The sequence below is a fragment of the Rhinopithecus roxellana genome, chromosome 11 (genome assembly GCF_007565055.1).
Source record: "Rhinopithecus roxellana isolate Shanxi Qingling chromosome 11, ASM756505v1, whole genome shotgun sequence".
Classification (NCBI taxonomy): Eukaryota; Metazoa; Chordata; class Mammalia; order Primates; family Cercopithecidae; genus Rhinopithecus; species Rhinopithecus roxellana.
In genome coordinates this window covers 117592886-117617833 of record NC_044559.1, presented here as the reverse complement: position 1 = coordinate 117617833, position 24948 = coordinate 117592886, and the positions used below count along the sequence as shown (strand labels likewise).

Sequence of the window (24948 nt, the reverse complement as noted above, 5' to 3'; positions counted from 1 at the left end):
ATTCATGTATAACTTTTGACTCTCCCAAAACTTAACAACTGATAGCTTCCTGTTGACCAGAAGCCTAACCAATAGCACAATTAACACGTATTTTATATGCTCTGTGTATTATATACAGCATTCTTACAATAAAGTAAGCTAAGGAAAATAAAATGTTATTAAGAAAATCATAAGGGGGATGAGTGCAGGGGCTCACGCCTGTAATCCCAGCATTTTGGGAGGCTGAGGCAGGTGGATCACTTGAGGCCAGGAGTTCCAGACCAGCCTGGCCAACATGGCAAAACCCCGTCTCTACTAAAAACATAAAAATCAGTGGGCATGGGGGCACACGCTTGCAATCCCAGCTATTCCAGAGGCTGAGGCAGGATAATTGTTTGAACCTGGGAGACAGAGGCTGCAGTAAGCCAAGATCACACCATTGCACTCCAGCCTGAGTGACAAAGTGAGACTGTCTCAAAAAAACAAAGGAAGGAAGGAAGGAAGGAAGGAAGGAAGGAAGGAAGGAAGGAAGGAAGGAAGGAAGGAAGGAAGGAGGAGGGAGGGAGGGAGGGAGGGAGGGAGGGAGGAAGGAAGGAAGGAAGGAAGGAAGGAAGGAAGGAAGGAAGGAAGGAAGGAAGGAAGGAAGGAAGGAAATACCTGGAGGGGGCACTTGGGCTTTGTATTATTTTGTTTTGGGAAAGAAAAGAAGAAAGAAAAGAGAAGCAAAATGAAATGAAAAGGAAAGAAAATCATAAAGAAGAGAAAATACATTTACTATTCATTAAGCAGAAGTGGATAATTATATAGGTCTTCATCCTCATCTTCACATTGAGGGGACTGAGGAGGAGGAGGAGGAGAAAGAGGAAGGGTTGGTCTTGCTGTCTCAGGGGTGGTAGAGGCGGAAGAAAATCTGAGTGTAAGTGAACCCATGCAGTTCAAACCTATGTCGTTCTAGGGCCAACTGCATTTTTAAAATAACTGCTTCGGAAGATCTGTGTGTATGTGTGTGCATGATCTGAGAAATTAGTTAGAAGAAAAGAGGAATGAGGAGTAGAAAAATACCAACATTTCTGATGGTCAATTTCTTTTAATTACAGGGAGAATTCAGCCTTCACCAAAGTTGGCTTAATTACTCATTTTCTCAGTAGAAAATTTCTAAGTGTGGGGTTTGACTGATTTTTACAGAAAGAGAATAGAAGTCTTTCAAAATTGTTGGTAAGAATGATTCACCCTTCTTGCTTTTGTTAAGAAATAATTGTGAATGTTAAATTACATTAATTTTGCTGCCTGAAATGAGTTTTGAATACTTGCTATTTCTTTCTCAGTCAGAGGATATTTAAAATGATGCCAATGGAACTCACTGAGTTCAACTACAATATTTGTTGAAAACAAATACGTATATCAAGGTTACTTCATATGTCTTTTTCAAACAAACTCTCTTCCTGTGGGTGGATGTTTAACAGAATTACAGTTAGGTATTGCCAAACTTCAAAGAAAGGAAGACTTACTCATCCTTTGGATGGAGAAAGGATTCATTTACCAGACCCACCTTGGTGATTGTAGATCTTTGACTGAATTGCCTTGGAGTCTAGATTTCCTTGATAAAGACTCATTCAAACTCAATAAATTACAAGAAAAAGAAAGAAAAATTGGGAGGAGGGAATGGGATCAATATTCTAAAAGTCTAGGATTCTAGTTTAGTTTAATTTTATACTCATATGATGAAGAAGAGAGGAGAAGCCTGGCTAGAAAGGTGGATGTTTGTCACTCAGTTAATGTTTTTTTGTTTTTACCCAATTCATGTTCTTGAAGCTGCTACATTTACTAACCTACAATAAGTGTAGAGAGGATTAACTATACTGATAATCCTATTTATTGACCGGATTTAATACTCAGGTTTGGTTTTTGCATTTTTGGATATGTTTTAAAGGTAGAGGATCTTAAATTCATATTCAAAATACTTTCTGTCCTGCCTTTCACATAAGGAAAATTATCTGGAAATTGTAAGTGCTCCAGGCAAAAGTCTGGATGTGGTATTACTTCTGGGAGGCACTTCTCACAAGAGGGAAGATAAGTAAGTCGCTCTAAGTGACTGCTTTGTATTCTTGAGGTTCCTGGCTCCCCAACCCTCCACCCGCACAGTTATTAGATAAGTAAAATAAGGTTGAAGAAACATAAGGGATAGTCTTGGAGAGGAAATGAAGTTTTAAAAGAGTATCCAAAAAACTTGAGGGTTGGGGGAAGAGATCTAGAACCCTATATGGTGAGGGAGGTTGATGGGGGAAGTGGGTTTGAAATTGGGTATTTCCCCTATTCCAACTCATTTGCCTTGGATACACCTGGAGGGGGTACCTGGGTTTTGTTTTATTTTGTTTTGGCATGAACTGGACAGGTACTTCCTTCCCCATTAGCTCCCTCCCTAAGTTACAGCTCCTCCACCAGCCTGGGTTCTATCAGTGTACTAAATTCCTGGGCAGTTGTCCAGCTCCCCCCATTGCAGGGACATCTCTGGTTACATCTACAGTGACAGTCCCTTGAGGTTTCTATAGTCCTGTTGCTATGGAAACACCATTTTGGCAGGATCTAAAAACCTTAAGAAAAATGCCTAAAGGTTTGAAACTTTGCTTCAGATCCAACTTCCCTTGACATAACCCATTTGTTTTTTTAATTAACTAATTTATACTTTAAATAACAAATTATATTAGCTAAAAATATAGTCTCTCTTATCCAAAGTGCTGGAAAAAAACAATACTTTGAGGGCTTTTTTTTCTAGTTGCGCCATTTTTATAAACTTTAGAGAAGCTGGATTTAAGAAATCCTGTAGATTTCCAATTCTGAGAATTTTCTTAGAAAGAATGTTCAGCTCTCAGACAAAATGAGATGCTCTTACATAGCTGCAAGAAAGTAAAGAGAAAATTAAATGCAAAGTAAGAAGGAAGGAAATAATGGAGATTAGGGCAGAAACAGTACAAAATTATGAAGCAATTGATAGATAGGTATTGCTAGTTTTTTCTCTTGGGGTATTTATGCTCCCTGTTCCTGTAAACTTAGGTACTGTCAGACCACAGATCCCTGTTCCTGGGGAGAATGCACCAGGGAATACAAGAAAGTGGTGGTCCACAACCTTTTTGGTCCCAGGGACTGGTTTCATGGAAGACAGTTTTTCCGTAGACTGAGGGTCGGAGGTGAGGGGGATGGTTTCAGGATGATTCAAGCACATTATATTGGTTGTGTACTTTATTTATATTATTATTACATGGTAATATATAGCGAAATAATTATGCAATTCACCATAATATAGAATCAATGGGGGCCCTGAGCTTGTTTTCCTGCAACTAGTCGGCCCTATCTGGGGTTGATGGGAGACAGTGACCAATCATCAGGCATTAGATTCTCATAAGTAGTGTGCAACCTAGATCCGTCACATGTGCAGTTTACAAGGTTCATGCTCCTGTGAGAACCTAATGCCCCCGCTGATCTGACAGGAGGCAGAGCTCAGGTGAGCAATGCAGAGTGGCTGTAAGTACGGATGAAGGTTTGTTTGCTCACCTGCTGCTCACCTCCTACTGTGCGGCCTGGTTCCTAACAGGACCAGGGGTTGAGAACTCCGGCAATAAAGTTTCCAGTGAACTTGAAACTATCACTACCATGTGCTCATTTGGGGCTCCCTATATTAATGGATCAACGAACAGTGAAGAAAGTTACTCTAATGGTAAGAGCAATTGTTAGTAATTATGTCAGATGCATGTGAACAAGAGCAACCCATCTTGAATAGGAGCTGGGTAAAATGAGGCTGAGACCTGCTGGGCTGCATTCCCAGACAGTTAAGCCATTCTACATTACAGGATGAGATAGGAGGTCAGCACAGGATACAGGTCATAAAGACCTTGCTGACAAAACAAGTAGCAGTAAGGAAGCCAGCAAAATCCCACCAAAACCGAGATGGCGATGAGAGTAACTTCTGGTCGTCCTCACTTCTATCCTCCCGTCAGTGCCTTAACAGCTTACAAATGCTATGTCAATGTCAGGACGTTGCCCCAGATGGTCGAAAAAGGGGAGGCATGAATAATCCACCCCTAGTTTGGCATATCATCAAGAAATAACCATGAAAATGGGCAACCAGCAGCCCTTGGGGCTACTCTATGGAGTAGCCATTCTTTTATCCCTTTACTTTCTTCATAAACATGCTTTTTCTTTGCACTGTGGACTCTCCCTCAATTCTTTCTTGCACAAGATCCAAGAACCCTCTCTTGGGGTCTGGATTAGGACCCCTTTCCTGTAACAATTACCTTGAGGAGTTAGGGGTGCTGCTGCATGGTGAGAAGAGAAGGAACACAGCTAGAAATTCAGATTTCTTGGAGCATCTCTTGGTGTTTCTTGATGCCTGGTAACAATGGTCACCAGGCAACTAGAGGATACACAGCCTAACAAGGACAAAGCAGTGAACATTCAGACCCTTCAGTGAAGACCTAAGTTGACCCTCCCAGGAGAACAATGTAGATCAACCCAAGCAAGTGCTGCTTGGAGCTCTGGAGGATCAGGATTGGATGCTGGAGAGCAGAGATGATGAATATCAACTATGGCCTCAGGGCCAGCAGGGTTTGGCGCTTCTCCTACTTATTATTTTGTATTAAGTCTTTGTGGTATTTTGGCTGGCTATCACCACGAAGGGACTTGGGGAGAGATGGGTGTTAAGAGGAAAGGAGGGCATTTGAGGAGTGGAGGGAGTCAACCGTTGATAGACATCACACGTGTGCTATTTCAGATGCACTCATTCCCATCTCTGACCCCAATCACTGCTGCAGAGACCCATTCCAAGGAGGTGTTGATTGGTTTTGCAGAGTCTTGCTTCTGGTCCACACTGCATTCCTCTTTCTCCTGCCCTGGGCTTCTTTGATGTGATGGCTTGAGCCCCTTTACGGGAATGCTCTTAGTACTCAAGTGTGTATATCCTGGAAGTGGAGATGGGGAGGTAATGCTGGCAGGGCCAGTGTTGAACACAGGGACAAGAGCCTGTACATAAAGCCTCTTCCTTTCCTAGGTAAACTATTCTGAGATATATTTCTTGAGCCTCATGAGAAGGTCCTGTGTGATCGTGTTCCCATAGTCCTGGTCAACTTAATAAAAACACAGATGGTATTGACTTTTCTTCCTTCTCTGTTTCAGTTCGCTGGCCCTTCACTTCTGCTCCCTGGGATCACCTCCCAGATGAATTGCTTTCACCCTGTCCTTTGTCTTCCCACCTGCTTTGAAGGAAACCCAGTCTAGGACACTGATCTTCATAACAGAGCATTAATTTCCTCTGGCCACCCAGAGCGGCATTCATTCTTAACTTCCTTTAGACATGCTTCAATGCAATTTGGAGTTAGTGTGCTTGAATAAACCAATTCTACTTTGGAGAATTAAGGCTGGCACTTTTCCCTGGAGAGGACTTTCTTCTTTACTGACCTCATTGCTAATGGCCTCATTTATGTCTCTAGTTCTTGTTCTCTGGGGGCTTTGAAATAACACACCCAATTTCTTTCAAACAAACAAACAAAGATCTAGCTAGTCTTTTGACATTAACCTTGTTCAGAAGGTGCCTGGTTAATATCCAGGATTTAGCAATTAACTAGTATATTCTATCTAGTATTCCGCTTTACCCTTTAGTTGCTGCATTTATTTTATTTGCTGTTCACAGAGTCTTTGCAACCTTGTTTTCTTCCCTTTAAATGACCGAGTATTTTCTTTGGCATGGCCCCAGAGAACAGTAACAGTTAAAGTTATTGCTATGTGAAAGCGCTGCGTTTGTTTAGAAGTTGCTCTGAAGGCCGTGAGAGCAAGCGACCTGGATGATAGGAAGTAGCCCCGGGAAACTCACAAGTATTTTTTTTCCTGTCTTTCTGCCAGGATGCTGGTTTTTCCTCGGCTAATAGTTATTTGCAATAGGGTCAAGATTTATGCCAGTTGGAATCTCACAGGATATCAGTCACATTGCTTTCTTATAAGCAATTGCTTACCCTTACAAGAAAAGGAGCAGGAACATTGAAAGGAAAATGACATATTTAGCTTAGGGTTCTGCATGACAAATGACTCTTGATAACCTTCCCAGGTCAATTCTGGGAGAGTAGACAAAAGCAAAGAAAACAAATCGACTACAGACATCGACATTCATCTACTCAAAGAGAGAACCAGTCTGTGTGAAAAACAGAGTAAACTTCAAAAGAATCCAGCAATTGCCCTGAACTGAGCCATAAAGAGAAATTAGAAATCGAAAGTTGAAAATTAGGAAGCTCAAGAGCGAATCTGAGGACTGATGTGTTCCACACATTACCTTCAAGAGCGTATAGTTTAAACAAAGGATAGCTCACATCATTAAATGGTGAGTGACTGTGGTTTCAAAGTCACAAAAAAACTGTAAATACAGATTTCTCAAGTTGAAAGAATCGCAGGATTCCATAACATTGACCTCAGGTTGGGGGATAGGTTCAGAAAAAGGGGTAAAATTTGCTCCGCTTTATTTTATTTTTTTTAGGTTCCTGGGTACATATGTAGATTTGTTACATAGGTAAATGTGTGCCATAGTGGTTTGCTGCACCTATCAACCCATCACCTAGGTATGAAGCCCGGCATGCATTAGCTCTTTACCCTAATGCTCTCCCCACCCCTACCCTCCCCCGACAGGCCCCAGTGTGTGTTGTTCCTGTCCCTGTGTCCACAGGTTCTCATTGTTCAGCTCCCACTTATAAGTAAGAACATGCAGTGTTTGGTTTTCTCTTCCTGCATTAGTTTGCTGGGGATAATGGCTGCTAGCTTCATCCATGTCCCTGCAAAGGACATGATCCCATTCCTTCTTATGACTGCATATTATTCCATGGTGCATATGTATCACATTTGCTTTATCTAGTCCATCACTGCTGGGCATTTGGGTTGATTCCATGTCTTTGCTATTATGTATAGTGCTGCATATATCTTTATAATAGAATGATTTATATTCCTTTGGATATATATCCAGTAATGGGATTGCTGGGTCAAAATTTGCTCCACTTTTCACCTTATTATCAAAATTAGAATGTGCTCAGAGCATCACAAATAATATATAAGAACATTTCTAAATATGGAAGGACATTTGGTGTTTACCTCATCTGCATGCATCTCATACGAGTTAAGAAAAACCCCTGGAAACTCAGGAGCCTTAGAGTGGGGTTTAAAAATGGCAAGGTTTACTTTGAGAATCCCCTTATTAAGACTTACTTCAACAACGCACTGCTATTTTGGTTGTAGCAGCACAGGTTTCTGCCTCCTATATTTTTTTCCTTATGAAACGTATCTTTTACTTCCAGGACAGTGGTTGGATTCTGCATCATTAGTAGTCCATCTCAATGAATCGGTTCCACATATTGCCTTCAACATTAGTTTACTTTTTCTTCTCCGGGACACAGGTAATAACACATCTGACTTTTATTCAGCTTGATTTCAGCCTTAAATCCTTCTTTGGTTATTTTATTTCATTTTTATTTGCCATATTCCAACCCATGATAAGGGATAATCGATACGATTTTACCTTTAGATATTTTTTAAGTTGTAAACAAGCCCAATAGAGAGTGACTTTCAAAAAGACTTTTATCTTATGGAGACCAGAATTTAAGAAGCAAGACAATGTGAAATTTCCCAGGTTCAATTCCCTCACCATGTGATACAGAAAGAAAACCAATGACTGAGTTATCATTAGGGTCAACAAGGAGCTCTATAGGAAACATACGTTGCAATTTTAGAGACCAAATACTATAAAAAACTTTCTTTCCCATTTCATCAGTGCAATGGCCCCTTGGCAATTAAAACTTAAAAGATGTAATCATTATTTTTAAAAATACATTTGGTTAATTAAGTCAGTGATTTAATTCAATGACAAATTCAGTTGAATTATTTTCCATTGTATAAATAAAATAGCTGGCTATTTAACAGAACTTTCACATTGTAAAAATAAAGTAACTGGCTGATTGACAGAACTTTTCATTTTTCAACTGGAAATATAGGCATCATATATAGATACAAAGCTGGAATCAAATGAGCTGATGATTACTTTTTGAAGATTACGAACATTTCATTCTTTCCACTTAAATTCACTAAAAGAAAAAAGTTTTACATGCAACTGCTATCACACACCTGTCACTTTAACGCTACAGAAAATGTCAATATTTTCTGTACCTCAAATTACATTCTTTCTGCCTAGAATGCACTTTCTGGGAGTACAAAGAATATTTCCTTAATAGTTTATACTGTTTTATAAAGTCTTCTCTTCTACTCATTTATCCTTCCATTTTTACTGGGTTTTTTTTCTCTGTTTTACATTTTCAGTGTTTAGAAAACCCAAATAGAAAAGCCACCAAGCTTACCATTTCAACCAAGGATAAATATAAGAACATCCCAGCAGTGACTGTGAAGATCCAGTCTTGAACGCATGGATCAGCTGACACAGAAAGGCCAATGTATAATCCTATGAAGGCAGTTAGGGAACTTACAAAATTCATCAGGATGGCGGTCTTCATAGAAAGTCCAGAGCTTAAGAGCACAGCAAAGTCTCCTGAAGTTTAAGAGGAAAGGAAAATATAATTATCATTTAACGGAAGATGCCTTTGCTAAAGTAACGCACTATTAGCTATTTCAAATGTCAGCACCGGAACCAATTTTATAGGTAGAGTTGAGTGATCAGTAAATAAAATGCTTTTCTATATTTCTCTAGAATTTGTAGCCCATTCATCGTACTGTCAGGAAGTTGCATTTCAAGAGTTCTATTCCTTTGGCTGCTCCTAAAGATTGTATATACAAGAGGTCTGTGACATATTCTTGAGTTCTTGATATCCTATGACATTTCCAACTTAGATAAATGCAAAGTAGCCACTCGCTGTCCCAGGGTTTCTAAATCTTTGGGCCTGGAAATTTGCCAGGTGAAATCATGACACTATATGGGCTTTCATTATTTACTTATGCAGAAACTGCTGTGGGGAGAGAAAACTACTTAATATGAGATTTTTAAAGCACTGCAGAAGTTGGTTAGGAGACAAATTTTTCCCTTTAGAAAATGATTATAGGAAAATCATCTCATTGTCTCCATGCCTTCCCTCCAAGAGAAGATTGATCTATTAGTAAATGTGAGAGCATCTACTTCTTAGTTTGGGGGATTGAGACTAAAATTCAATAAAGAGACAGCTTGGGGACCCAGCTTTCTAATTCCATTGCATAACTGTTCCCATGAACTGGGCTTGAAACATCTCTGTTGGCCTGCTGTAGACTGTCACACTGCCCTGTGGTTTTGGGTTGAGGATTGGGGGCTACATTACTGTTGTAGTAGCAAAACTCAGGACCATAGATAGGGGATGGCTTCCAGACCAGGTGCATTTTAATGTGCCCAGGAAGGACCTTGGATAAACTGCTCCAAGAAGGATAGGTCAATAATGAGTCAGTGTCAGGACTCTGAGCAACGGACTCCAAGCACAATAGGGCAAGAGTTTCCTAGGGGTAACGTAGGTGCGAAAGTGGAAGCAGAGAGACTGTGAAGAGCCCTCTCCCTTGGGAGCCTATGCCAGACCAGCCTCTACTATTTCTGGGTCTGTTTCAGAAATGTCTGTTCTAACCCATCTTGTGTCCTGGGAGGCAAAGAACAGGGCTATATTGTTCTCACTTATTTGTGGGACCTAAAAGTCAAAACAATTGAATTCATGGAGTTAGAGAATAGAAGAAGGTTACCAGAGGCTGGGAAGGGTAGTGGGGTGATAGGGGAAGGTCGAGGTGAGGTAAAGATGGTTAATCACTACAAAAAAAAAAATTAGAAAGAATGAATAAGACCTAGTATTTGACAGCACAACAGGGTGACTATGGTCAATAATCATTTAATTTGTACATTTAAAAATAACTGAAAGAGTAAAATTGGATAGCTTGTAACACAAACGATAAATGCTTGAGGGAATGGATACCCAATTTTGCATGGTATGATTCTTATGCATTACATACCTGGATCAAAACATCTCACGTACTCTATTAATACATGCAACCACCATGGACCCACAAAAATTAAAAGAAAAAAAAAGTTACAGGGCAACTAAGATTATCCAGAAAAAGAGATTTATGAGCATTTGCACCACACACCTGTCATTTCAATGCTAGGCTTGGCTTTAAACATTTTGTATAAGTCAGGTTGATGAAACCATGGTTTGGTTTTTTGTTTTTGTTTTTGAGATGGAGTCTCACGCTGTTACCTGGACTGGAGTGCAATGGCACAATCTCAGCTCACTGAAAACTCCACCTCCTGAGTTCAAGCAATTCTCTCACTTCAGCCTCCCAAATAGCTGGGGTTACAGGCCTGGGCCACCACACCTGGCTAACTTTTTGTTTTTAGTATAATGTATAATCCTATGAAGGCAGTTAGGGAACTTATAAAATTCATCAGGATGGCAGTCTTCATAGAAAGTCCAGAGCTTAAGAGCACAGCAAAGTCTCCCGAAGTTTAATAGGAAAGGAAAATATAATTATCATTTAACGGAAGATGCCTTTTACCCTGTTGGTCAGGCTGGTCTCGAACTCCTGTCCTCAGGTGATGCACTTGCCTTGGCGTCCCAAAGTGCTGGGATTACAGCTGTGAGCCACCATGCCTGGCCGGTTTTAATTTAAATGTGATTTTATCTTACTGGCCCGTTTGCTGATGTGATGGATAAAGTTTCCCTCCTAATATTTTTCTCACATTTAATATGTAGATTTTAAAGTCCTTGTCAAAATTCTTTAAAGTATTTCTCTGAATGACTCTCTCCCATATGGAATTCTCTGGAATCCAAATAGAGTCATTTCTGGCCCTGGGAAACATCAGAAAGGAGTTTAACTGGATTTTATTCCAAGGTACAGGAGTTATTTTTCTACTCCTCCTCTTCTTATGGTTTAAATAAATTATAAAAGGAAAGAATTCATCTTTCAATCCTAGGTGAGAAAAAGAATCCTAGTAAACCATAGCTGGAAAGATGTTATTTCTTTCTCAACAAGCCAGAAACAGTAATTCCATTGCTGAACTTACCCATTTCGTGTGGGATTTCATGACACAAGATAGCAATCGTGGTGGTCACTCCTGACTCGGATGATGAGGAGAAGGCTGCTCCTATGGCTAGGCCATCTGCAAAATTATGCAGGCTGTCCCCAACCAGAATCATGATTGCTAACAAACTAATGACTTTACCTAAAGAACCAGATAAACACAGAAGAAGCATTAACAGAGTGTTACATATTTCACCAAATCCTTCAAAACCAACCAGCTTTCCCACCTACCCTTGACATTCTTATATTCCATCTAATGAAATACCATCACTTTGTTTCAGCAAAAGTCAGGACTAGAGATTTAAGTGTGATAACCAACACACTTGAACGTATGGTCACTGTTTTGCTAACTGGTCTAATGAGATAAATTACATGCTGGCATTCCTTATTTTAACATCTTATGCAGTTATGCCTAAAGAAGAAAGTAAAAACCATGTTGTAACCTCCCCAGATACCACTGATGACCTTCCCGTCTGTCTTTTGTAACGCATTTCAAAATAATTTAAGAACCTTGCTATAGACTAAATGTTTGTGTCTCCCCAAAATTCATACGTTTAAACTTATTCCCCTAGTGTGTGGTATTAGGAGGTAGGGCCTTTGGAATGGAATTAATACCCTTATAAAAGAGATGCCAAGGAGTTCCCTTGCCCCTTCTGCCACTTCCCGCTGTAGGAAGGCGCCATCTACAACCAGAAAGTTGGCTCTTGTCTTGCACCTTGATCTTGGACTTCTAGGCTCCAGGACCACAAGAAAGAAACTTTTGTTGTTTAGAAGCCATCCAGTTTATGGTAGTTTGTTGTAGCAGACCAAGTGGGCCAAGACAAACTTCCCAGGGGAAAGTCATTAAAATGGAGTCTATTTCGCAAAGCTGTTTATGTGAGTTAGACTTTCTGTGTCAGTCTAGGGCAGTGTGCTTTCTGTCATTGTGTGATTGTTTTGTTTCCCTTTCTGGTGGGTGCTAATGACTTCCCTGAAGCACCCCATTCACTCCCCACTGTGACTTCAATAGAACCACGACCAACATTTCTGGCCCCAAAGTTAGCTTTGCAATAAGTACTCAATGTTTTCATCTTCCTGCAAGATAACTTTCAGCACTAGGCCAGTTAGATGTTGAACAAGATAAAGAGAAGCTTCCGTCTTCATGGAATTCTATTGTATAATATGTATTAACTGGTCAGGAGAGAGCCAATGAAATAATTTTGATCATAATTGGTTTCAGCTTTTTAATGGACAGAATTTCTGTTCTGAAAAATCTAAATTGCATGTTAGTATAACTCAATTGTAGAGTTGAATGACTCACAAGCAGAAAAAGTATTTCGAGCATAGTACTTATTTTGGTAGTAATCTGCCTAGGTAGACCATTTGATAAGAATAGTCATTAATCAATTGTCATAGTCTAAACTTCCATTAATTATTCGGTTGCATATATATTGTGTGACAGGTGTAAGTAGTAGTTACTGTTACTGTTAGAACTAAATGCATAATTTTTTTTTTTTTTTTTTTTTTTTTTGGCAGAGTCCTGCTCTCTCACCCAGGCTGGAGTGTAGTGGCACAATCTCACTGCAAGCTCCGCCTCCCAGGTTCACACCATTCTCCTGTCTCAGCCTCCTGAGGCACATGCCACCATGCCTGCCTCATTTTGCTGTATTTTTAGTAGAGATGGGGTTTCACCATGTTGGTCAGGCTAGTCTTGAACTCCTGACCTATGGTAATCCACACGCCTCAGCCTCCCAAAGTACTGGGATTATAGGCGTGAGCCACTGCACCTGGCCTGAATGCATAATTCTAATAATTGTGTTCAATAAAAATAGAAAGAGGATACTTCCTGGTTTCTAACTGTTACACGGCCTAAGACTACAAGGGAGATTGCATTATAATGTGGTTTGCCATCTTATTTGGGGAGTACGAATTGATTCATATCATATCCCACACTGTGATATAAATAACTTCAGTAAATAGCAGATAGAGCCCAAATTAACATCTAGAAGATAGCTCCATTTACTGTGTTTCAAAGATGGCCTGGAGGGGGGCGGAGCAAGATGGCCAAATAGGAACAGCTCCAGTCTCCAACTCCCAGCGTGAGCGACACAGAAGACCAGTGATTTCTGCATCGTCAACTGAGGTACCGGGGTCATCTCACTAGGGAGTGCCGGATAATTGGTGCTGGTCTGCTGCTGCAGCCTGACCAGCGAGAGCTGAAGCAGGGCGACGCATCGCCTCACCTGGGAAGCGCAAGGGGGAAGGGAATCCCTTTTCCTAGCCAGGGGAACTGAGACACACAACACCTGGAAAATCGGGTAACTCCCACCCCAATACTGCACTTTAAGCAAGCAGGCACACCAGAAGATTATACCCAAACCTGGCCGGGAGGGTCCCACGGCCACGGAGCCTCCCTCATTGCTAGCACAGCAGTCTGCGATCTAACCTCAAGGGAGCAGCGAGGCTGGGGGAGGGGCGCCCGCCATTGCTGAGGCTTAAGTAGGTAAACAAAGCCACTGGGAAGCTTGAACTGGGTGGAGCTCACAGCAGCTTAAGGAAACCTGCCTGTCTCTGTAGACTCCACCTCTGGGGACAGGGCACAGCTAAACAACAACAACAAAAAAAGCAGCAGAAACCTCTGCAGACGCAAACGACTCTGTCTGACAGCTTTGAGGAGAGCAGTGGATCTCCCAACACGGAGGTTGAGATCTGAGAACGGACAGACTGCCTGATCAAGTGGGTCCCTGACCCCTGAGTAGCCTCACTGGGAGACATCCCCCACTAGGGGCAGTCTGACACCCCACACCTCACAGGGTGGAGTACACCCCTGAGAGGAAGCTTCCAAAGTAAGAATCAGACAGGTACACTCACTGTTCAGCAATATTCTATCTTCTGCAACCTCTGCTGCTGATACCCAGGCAAACAGGGTCTGGAGTGGACCTCAAGCAATCTCCAACAGACCTACAGCTGAGGGTCCTGACTGTGAGAAGGAAAACTATCAAACAGGAAGAACACCTATACCAAAACCCCATCAGTACGTCACCATCATCAAAGACCAGAGGCAGATAAAACCACAAAGATGGGGAAGAAGCAGGGCAGAAAAGCTGGAAATTCAAAAAATAAGAGCGCATCTCCCCCTGTAAAGGAGCACAGCTCATCGCCAGCAATGGATCAAAGCTGGTCAGAGAATGACTTTGACGAGATGAGAGAAGAAGGTTTCAGTCCATCAAACTTCTCAGAGCTAAAGGAGGAATTACGTACCCAGCGCAAAGAAACTAAAAATCTTGAAAAAAGAGTGGAAGAATTGATAGCTAGAATAATTAATGCAGAGAAGGTCATAAATGAAATGACAGAGATGAAAACCATGACACGAGAAATATGTGACAAATGCACAAGTTTCAGTAACCGACTCGATCAACTGGAAGAAAGAGTATCAGCGATTGAGGATCAAATGAATGAAATGAAGCGAGAAGAGAAACCAAAAGAAAAAAGAAGAAAAAGAAATGAACAAAGCCTGCAAGAAGTATGGGATTATGTAAAAAGACCAAATCTACGTCTGATTGGGGTGCCTGAAAGTGAGGGGGAAAATGGAACCAAGCTGGAAAACACTCTTCAGGATATCATCCAGGAGAACTTCCCCAACCTAGTAGGGCAGGCCAACATTCAAATTCAGGAAATACAGAGAACGCCACAAAGATACTCCTCGAGAAGAGCAACTCCAAGACACATAATTGCCAGATTCACCAAAGTTGAAAAGAAGGAAAAAATCTTAAGGGCAGCCAGAGAGAAAGGTTGGGTTACCCACAAAGGGAAGCCCATCAGACTAACAGTAGATCTCTCGGCAGAAACTCTACAAGCCAGAAGAGAGTGGGGGCCAATATTCAACATTCTTAAAGAAAAGAATTTTAAACCCAGAATTTCATATCCAGCCAAACTAAGTTTCATCAGTGAAGGAGAAATAAAATCCTTTACAGATAAGCAAATGCTTAGAGATTTTGTCACCATCAGGCCTGCCTTACAAGAGACCCTGAAGGAAGCCCTAAACATGGAAAGAAACAACCAGTACCAGCCATTACAAAAACATGCCAAAATGTAAAGACCATCGAGGCTAGGAAGAAACTGCATCAACTAATGAGCAAAATAACCAGTTAATATCATAATGGCAGGATCAAGTTCACACATAACAATATTAACCTTAAATGTAAATGGACCAAATGCTCCAATTAAAAGACACAGACTGGCAAACTGGATAAAGAGTCAAGACCCATCAGTCTGCTGTATTCAGGAGACCCATCTCACATGCAGAGACATACATAGGCTCAAAATAAAGGGATGGAGGAAGATCTACCAAGCAAATGGAGAACAAAAAAAAGCAGGGGTTGCAATGCTAGTCTCTGATAAAACAGACTTTAAACCATCAAAGATCAAAAGAGACAAAGAGGGCCATTACATAATGGTAAAGGGATCAATTCAACAGGAAGAGCTAACTATCCTAAATATATATGCACCCAATACAGGAGCACCCAGATTCATAAAGCAAGTCCTTAGAGACTTACAAAGAGACTTAGACTCCCATACAATAATAATGGGAGACTTCAACACTCCACTGTCAACATTAGACAGATCAACGAGACAGAAAGTTAACAAGGATATCCAGGAATTGAACTCATCTCTGCACCAAGCAGACCTAATAGACATCTATAGAACTCTCCACCCCAAATCAACAGAATATACATTCTTCTCAGCGCCACATTGCACTTATTCCAAAATTGACCACATAATTGGAAGTAAAGCACTCCTTAGCAAATGTAAAAGAACAGAAATTATAACAAACTGTCTCTCAGACCACAGTGCAATCAAACTAGAACTCAGGACTAAGAAACTCAATCAAAACCGCTCAACTACATGGAAACTGAACAACCTGCTCCTGAATGACTACTGGGTACATAACGAAATGAAAGCGGAAATAAAGATGTTCTTTGAAACCAATGAGAACAAAGATACAACATACCAGAATCTCTGGGACACATTTAAAGCAGTGTGTAGAGGGAAATTTATAGCACTAAATGTCCACAAGAGAAAGCTGGAAAGATCTAAAATTGACACTCTAACATCACAATTAAAAGAACTAGAGAGGCAAGAGCAAACACATTCAAAAGCTAGCAGAAGGCAAGAAATAACTAAGATCAGAGCAGAAGTGAAGGAGATAGAGACACAAAAAACCCTCCAAAAAATCAATGAATCTAGGAGTTGGTTTTTTGAAAAGATCAACAAAATTGACAGACCGCTAAAAAGACTAATAAAGAAGAAAAGAGAGAAGAATCAAATAGACGCAATAAAAAATTATAAAGGGGATATCACCACGGACCCCACAGAAATACAAACTACCATCAGAGAATACTATAAACACCTCTACGCAAATCAACTAGAAAATCTAGAAGAAATGGATAATTTCCTGGACACTTACACTCTTCCAAGACTAAACCAGGAAGAAGTTGAATCCCTGAATAGACCAACAGCAGGCTCTGAAATTGAGGCAATAATTAATAGCCTACCCACCAAAAAAAGTCCAGGACCAGATGGATTCACAGCTGAATTCTACCAGAGGTACAAGGAGGAGCTGGTACCATTCCTTCTGAAACTATTCCAATCAATAGAAAAAGAGGGAATCCTCCCTAACTCATTTTATGAGGCCAACATCTTCCTGATACCAAAGCCTGGCAGAGACACAACAAAAAAAGAGAATTTTAGACCAATATCCCTGTTGAACATCGATGCAAAAATCCTCAATAAAATACTGGCAAACCGGATCCAGCAGCCCATCAAAAAGCTTATCCACCATGATCAAGTGGGCTTCATCCCTGGGATGTAAGGCTGGTTCAACATTCGCAAATCAATAAACGTAATCCAGCATATAAACAAAACCAAAGACAAGAACCACATGATTATCTCAATAGGTGCAGAAAAGGCTTTTGACAAAATTCAACAGCCCTTCATGCTAAAAACGCTCAATAAATTCGGTATTGATGGAACGTACCTCAAAATAATAAGAGCTATTTATGACAGACCCACAGCCAATATCATACTGAATGGGCAAAAACTTGAAAAATTCCCTTTGAAAACTGGCACAAGACAGGGATGCCCTCTCTCACCACCCCTATTCAACATAGTGTTGGAAGTTCTGGCTAGGGCAATCAGGCAAGAGAAAGAAATCAAGGGTATTCAGTTAGGAAAAGAAGAAGTCAAATTGTCCCTTTTTGCAGATGACATGATTGTGTATTTAGAAAACCCCATTGTCTCAGCCCAAAATCTCCTTAAGCTGATAAGCAACTTCAGCAAAGTCTCAGGATACAAAATTAATGTGCATAAATCACAAGCATTCTTATACACCAGTAACAGACAAACAGAGAGCCAAATCAGGAATGAACTTCCATTCACAATTGCTTCAAAGAGAATAAAATACCCAGGAATCCAACTTACAAGGGATGTAAAGGACCTCTTCAAGGAGAACTACAAACCACTGCTCAGTGAAATAAAAGAGGACACAAACAAATGGAAGAATATACCATGCTCATGGATAGGAAGAATCAATATTGTGAAAATGGCCATACTGCCCAAGGTTATTTATAGATTCAATGCCATCCCCATCAAGCTACCAATGACTTTCTTCACAGAATTGGAAAAAACTGGCTTTGAAGTTCATATGGAACCAAAAAAGAGCCCTCATTGCGAAGACAATCCTAAGTCAAAAGAACAAAGCTGGAGGCATCACGCTACCTGACTTCAAACTATACTACAAGGCTACAGTAACCAAAACAGCATGGTACTGGTACCAAAACAGAGATATAGACCAATGGAACAGAACAGAGTCCTCAGAAATAATACCACACATCTACAGCCATCTGATCTTTGACAAACCTGAGAGAAACAAGAAATGGGGAAAGGATTCCCTATTTAATAAATGGTGCTGGGAAAATTGGCTAGCCATAAGTAGAAAGCTGAAACTGGATCCTTTCTTTACTCCTTATATGAAAATTAATTCAAGATGGATTAGAGACTTAAATGTTAGACCTAATACCATCAAAACCCTAGAAGAAAACCTAGGTAGTACCATTCAGGACATAGGCATGGGCAAGGAATTCATGTCTAAAACACCAAAAGCAACGGCAGCAAAAGCCAAAATTGACAAATGGGATCTAATTAAACTAAAGAGCTTCTGCACAGCAAAAGAAACTACCATCAGAGTGAACAGGCAACCTACAGAATGGGAGAAAATTTTTGCAACCTACTCATCAGACAAAGGGCTAATATCCAGAATCTACAAAGAACTCAAACAAATTTACAAGAAAAAAACAAACAACCCCATCAAAAAGCAGGCAAAGGATATGAACAGACATTTCTCAAAAGAAGACATTCATACAGCCAACAGACACATGAAAAAATGCTCATCATCACTTGCCATCAGAGAAATGCAAATCAAAACCACAATGAGATACCATCTCACACCAGTTAGAATGGCAATCATTAAAAAGTCAGGAAACAACAGGTGCTGGAGAGGATGTGGAGAAATAAGAACACTTTTACACTGTTGGTGAGATTGTAAACTAGTTCAACCATTATGGAAAACTGTATGGCAATTCCTCAAGGATCTAGAACTAGATGTACCATATGACCCAGCCATCCCACTACTGGGTATATACCCAAAGGATTATAAATCATGCTGCTATAAAGACACATGCACACATACGTTTATTGCGGCACTATTCACAATAGCAAAGACTTGGAATCAACCCAAATGTCCATCTGTGACAGACTGGATTAAGAAAATGTGGCACATATACACCATGGAATACTATGCAGCCATAAAAAAGGATGAGTTTGCATCCTTTGTAGGGACATGGATCCAGCTGGAAACCATCATTCTTAGCAAACTATCACAAGAACAGAAAACCAAACACCGCATGTTCTCACTCATAGGTGGGAACTGAACAATGAGATCACTTGGACTCGGGAAGGGGAACATCACACACTGGGGCCTATCATGGGGATGGGGGAGGGGGGAGGGATTGCATTTGGAGTTATACCTGATACAAATGACGAATTGATGGGTGCTGACGAGTTGATGGGTGCAGCACACCAACATGGCACAAGTATACATATGTAACAAACCTGCACGTTATGCACATGTACCCTAGAACTTAAAATATAATAATAAAATAAAATAAAACAAAGATGGCCTGTGCATTTTACTTCTGAAAATCATGGATATTTAGAAATATCACTGTAAGACTAACTTACATCCTTCTTGTGGTTCACTAACTTATTTTAATCTTTGCTAAAAAGGGAAAGATTTCAGGCAACAGCCATAAGAACAAAGAATAAATACTGAATTATTGAATTCAGGGCGTTCTTACTGACATTGCCTAGAAACGCTCAGAGTCCAATAATGCCACCAGATCATTTAACTGCTCCGACCAATTTTCAGAGATAAAGCTCTTCTTTGTGAAAGGAAATTTAAAAAAAACTTGAAGTGATACTTTTGACAACACTGCAACATGCAAATAAACTTGTAATTTCCACATGCCTACATGTAGTCTTGGTATTAATAGCATATATTCCAAATGAGGATTTTTAGCCAATATTATACCCTGCTAGAAACCAGTGTGGTCTATTTTTGCTGTTGTTTTATTATCTCTGATCATGGGTTTCTAAATGTCAGATCATGGATAGGTAACAAGCCACAGGCAAATATAAACATTTGCATGTAAGCCATAAAGAACACACTGTGTCTATTTCTTAAAATAATTTAAACATAAGGTAGCGGGAGGCTGAGGCAGGAGAATCGCTTGAACCCAAGAGGCAGAGGTTGCAGTGAACCAAGATCATGCCACTGCACTCCAGCCTGGGTGACAGAGAGATTTTTTGTCTGAAAAAAAACAAAAAAATTTAGTGGAAGACAAGTATTCACTGGTAATTTAATGTACTCATTACAGAATTACCTATAATATTTTACCTTTATTCACATAGTTGGCAGTCATATTGAGTTCCATGTTTCTGAACTATCAGAGGTTTTCCATGGTAAAACATGGGGCCTGGAAGTGGTATCATTGTGCTTTTTTAAAATTTAAATCAGACTGTGGATTGAATGTTTGCATCTTATCTTTTGAAACACAAGTTGAGTTCCACGGATGAGGTAATACAAAACAAGTCATCAAATATTTGAAGCTTAATTCAATATGTCCTGGCAAAGGGGCAGTTGAGTAATGTAATATGGATGTGTTTACTATTCATTCTGTATGCCAAGCTGGACAGAAAGTAAGCAGGTAAGTAGGAGGCCTACAAAATGTTTGAAGAAGACCATCGTTACTCCCTAATCTAGCATCCTCTTTTGGCTCCTGGTTTGACTGGGCATATCCTTCTTTCAAGACCACAACCAAAGAGAAAAAAAAGTCTATTGCAGATCTACTATGTGCCCAGCATTCTAAAATTACTCTTGGAACTAAAGGTTTAGAAGAAAAAATATTACTAGCAATGTTCTAAAAGCAGAAATGGACAAATTTTGAATCAAATAAATAAATTACATGAGTTAATGTATCTAAAACATTTAGAACGGTAGTTGTTATAATGGTGTTTGTTCTTAGTAGTATTTCTATCCCTGACTACATCCCAAGCTAAGGATAAAGACCATGCTTATTTTATTCTGCACTGATCAAGACCATGCTTATTTTATTCTGCATTGCATAAAACACGCCTGAAACAGGGCATATCTTCAAACATTTCTTCAATGAATAAAACAATGTGAAAGGATGCATTGATGCATGCATGAATGAATGAGCACAAAACAATTGTTGGTGCATTAGCATTTCTTTAGTTCCTCAGTGCTAGGGTTGACTAGCTATACAATCTTGAGCAGTGATTTAACCTGACAACTAGTTTCTTCATCTGTATAGTTCAGATAATATTTATTCTTACTTAAGTTGTAGGAGAATTGAATGAGATCACATCAACTGTGCAGCCCTGTGCCTATTGCCTAGCATACAAGAAGTGTTCAATACATGTTAGCTATTTTTATTATTTGCTAAGTTACTATGGTAAAATGGGAATAACTAATCATGATGCATAACACTAAAACCTTAAGAAGTTTGTGTCACAAAAGGGTAAAATAAATGAGAAAAAATAGGACAAAACTTCAAGAGTAACAGATGAAAACCAAAACAGACAAAAAAGAAAAAACAAACAAACAAAAAATTTGCAAGAATTACTCAGAAACATAAGCACAGGTTAATAAAGTCCTATCCAAAATTGATAAATTAAATGCAGAAGAAAAAATCATAGAAACAAACATCAACCTTTGTTAATTAAAAATTAAATGAACAAATGAGTTATAGAATAAGATGTGAATTTATTCTATCTATCTATTCTATCTATTCTATCACTGATCTGAACTCTACCATCTCAATGACAGTGTGATAAATAAGACATATTTGTGATGAATTTTCAGCAGACTGTGATAGAAGATGAGAAAACAATGATATAACCACACTTCACAGTGAAATAAAAGCCTCAGTCTTCACACAAGTATATTTAGAAATGAGCTATGATAAACACACAAATGTTTACATTAATTGAAATTTCCCCTGAAGGGAATTAGTTTAAATCAACTAAGAAAAACTTCATTTTTAAAGGAAAGAGTAAAATTGATATGAATATGTAGTAAATTTGAGAGCTGGATAGGAATTAGTTTTTATTACAAATCCTATTGCAAAGTTTTTCATAATAAACTACATACCCAATATGACATCTATATGGTTTTGACATTTTATTTTCAAACAGACATAACTGTTTTCTATGGCACTTTCTACATGTAAAGTTTAGCTTGGTACTCACATTTTCGGTTGGAAGCCGTCATACTGCCTATAGGCATTTCAGCTGCCTGTGAATCTTCTGGGCTTTTCTATTTTAAATTAAAAAATAACTGATGAAAGATAAGTAATGGCCATGATTTTGTTGGAAAATGAAACATCTGGAGAGTTATGTTGGTTTTTAAAAGACATTTTAACACTCTAGATGTATATTAGAACCGCTAGGTTTCATAGACACACACGATGTAGAACCGAAAGTCTGTGGGCAAAGCAAGTCTTTTGCACTCTTCATATTTAGATGAAAATAGCACTCGCAGGGAGATCGGAATCTTCCATAGAGAGCTGAAGGCTACTGAGGCAGTCTGTAATTCAGACTCATAAATTATATAAACCTTTATGAAATTCAAAAGCTATTAAAAAAATGATTCTTGGCCTAACTCGGCACTTCTCCTGTAAGGTGGATTGAGGATTTAGGATTCATCCTCTAATCTGTGAGCAGTGGATGTATGGAATCCACTGGATGGAAAAGAAACCCATGCCAACTCAACACCTCATTTCATTCACTGCAGCATAATATTCTGTGTTAACTGCTCTGCCAGTCAGTAAAAGAATCTTGCCCATTAAGAAAGTAGATCCACTGATTTATAAAAGACAACAATAATAGATTCAAAGATTTTTAAAATCCTTTTATATGACAGAGAAGTGAGATTTTGAAATTGACTTTATGAGTATAAAGATTACATTTTATTTCAGAGACTGACTCATAGTCCAATTTCTGAAAAGATACTTTCCCTCTTTGCGCCTCTGATTTCAATTCTATAAAAAACTTTTTATCTGCATATTAAATATGTCCTCTTGAAAGCATATTCATAGAATTCTATCACCCAAAATTGCACAAATTTTGACACAAATGTAATGAGATAAATGCATTTTGTGCGTGTGTAAAAGAGAAAGTAAATTTTACATATTAGTAACATTCACATATTAGAATAATAGCAGCTATTCAAAAGATAATAATAGGCTGTTTTTGGAGAAGGATGGCTAAGAAGTAAAGTAGACCCTGTAGGATACAGAGAGCAGGAAGTAGGTCTCTTACTTGAAGTTGGGTGTATACAGAAACAAAAATCAATGTGATCCCTTTATGTTATACCAAAAACCTAATTATAATCACAATGCTTTATAGTTCTGTTAAAATACCAGAATTCAGATATTTATTCTAGAATGTTTTGTCTTGTTTTTCAACGAAAGCTATTTATTGTCACATTATGTAAAGTAATTTAGAGCCAAACATTCAGGACTTCTTATTGATTGGGAAAAAAATGTATGTTCTTCTTTATCCTTGAGTTTCTTGAAAAAACAAGAAATTAAACTCATCAAACACTCCTAAAAGTCTGTACAATTTCTATTATGCTTTAGGTCAAACTTGCAGCTTAAATAACAAGAGGAATTATACGTATATTAGTGAGTTGGAGTGTTCAAATAGCTCAAGACTCACTAAGGTACCTTCAGAGATTTGGCATAATTTGCATTTTGGGGCTCTGGACACTTCAAAGAGAAGGAATAAGGTCAATAGTAATTTTTGAAACTAACCCCACCTGAAGTTATCTTCTTTCAAACCACATTTAGAATATCTAAGCAATAAATACAATTAAGGCTCTTAAAATTGTATTTTAAAGGAAATTTCTGGCTCCTATCTCTGAGTTAGCACAAGATCTGAAATCTACTCTCTGACTTCTATTTTGCTATGTCAATGTCTCAGGAATAGCCTCCTCATTTCTACTGAGGAATCTGTCCTTACACTGTAAACCCTTTACCCCAAGGCCATGGTTCCAGGAGACAGGGATTTTAACAATTAAAATTACTTTCATATTTTTCCCATTCCTATACTTACTTAAGAATTTGAATGGGAATATTGTTTTGAACATGATTGAACATTGTGCTTTGAGAATTAATATAGAAGATTTTATTGTGGAAAAGTTAGTAGAATGAAGGCACTTAACTATGAAACATCTCATTAGGCAGAATCAGTTCTCTCCTGCGTTATGGAATGAACACCCCAGTCCTAGGTACACTAAGTAATCCCTTGCTCAGCATCGGTTTGCATCCACCTAGTCATGGCTAAGGATTACTCAGAATGCAAAAGGTCAACTGGTTTATGAAAACTTGTAAACACAAGGATTAAGGACGTGTCTACGATGTCAGTCTGATCCATACATGTTTGAAAGTGATGCAGAGAGCAATTATTTGAATCTGTGGAGGGTGCCTGTTGCTCTTTAAAACAGCTTTCAGGTGCTTGGCCGAGTTTTCTAAACAGTATTTATCACAGTTAAGAATAGGTAAAGCAGGAGTATGGAATCTGTTTGTCTACCCTACTGATTTTCATTTGTTCATTGAGGAATAAAGGAGAGAAGATAATCAGATGAGTAGAATGCTTCAGATCAACAACCTACCAACTGGATAGTTGAAGCAGATTTGCCTCTGCCTGCCTGGTCACTTAATTCAGAGTTGAGTGCAAGATGGTGGGAATGTCCCACGTGCCCATTAACCAGTGACAGGCCCTGCTGGATGAGGATGATTCAAAATTAGTGTTGAAGCCAGAAGAACACAGGTGTAGTCTTTGTCAATGCCATGGTTCCATTCCATTGCCTATTGGCCAAAATGGTAGTTGCCACAAAAGAGAACTGGGATGCTTTAAGAATGGAATGCAACTTCAAAAATGTCTAGTGATGATTGAAGGAGTCTTGAATAGTGGTCGTTTTTATACTGTCTTTTTATTTACTAAAAAAATTATATTTACACAAAATTTAATTTTGAATTCTTTCTGACAGAGATACCACAATGACAATAATCAAAAGTATATTGTACCCTGTGACTACTAAAATAACGTCTCTGGAAATATATTCATCAAGGAAAGCATTTGCAGTTCCTAAAACATATGCATTCCTTTTATTTTAGGCAATATTATAAATCTTGAAATTATGCTCTTAAAACTCATGTGCTCTTAAACTCCCTGACAAACCCATAAACAATCTGAATAAACTCTACATTTTTAGATGCTCAGAATTTCTTT

The 24948-nt window shown here is 39.0% G+C and overlaps 1 protein-coding gene and 1 long non-coding RNA gene across 6 annotated transcripts in view; one reads left to right on the top strand and one right to left on the bottom strand.

Annotated features, from left to right (window-relative positions):
- SLC39A12 (solute carrier family 39 member 12) overlaps positions 1-24948 on the bottom strand; it is an 85142-nt gene that overhangs the window by 19716 nt on the left and 40478 nt on the right. For 3 of the 5 annotated variants that reach the window (XM_030940818.1, XM_030940823.1, XM_030940819.1), the window contains 4 exons: positions 24329-24439; positions 21904-21970; positions 11021-11179; positions 8355-8542 (listed from right to left, as the gene is read on the bottom strand). In XM_030940818.1, the coding sequence (XP_030796678.1) occupies positions 8355-8542; positions 11021-11179; positions 21904-21970; positions 24329-24439 (525 nt within the window). The remainder of the gene's footprint in view (positions 1-8354; positions 8543-11020; positions 11180-21903; positions 21971-24328; positions 24440-24948) is intronic. The other 2 variants (XM_030940820.1, XM_030940821.1) reach the window with 2 other exon arrangements.
- LOC115900384 lies at positions 1161-9930 on the top strand. The gene is made up of 5 exons (XR_004060048.1): positions 1161-1194; positions 1965-2053; positions 3031-3164; positions 7302-7400; positions 8317-9930. It is a non-coding gene; the product is annotated as an uncharacterized LOC115900384 (long non-coding RNA).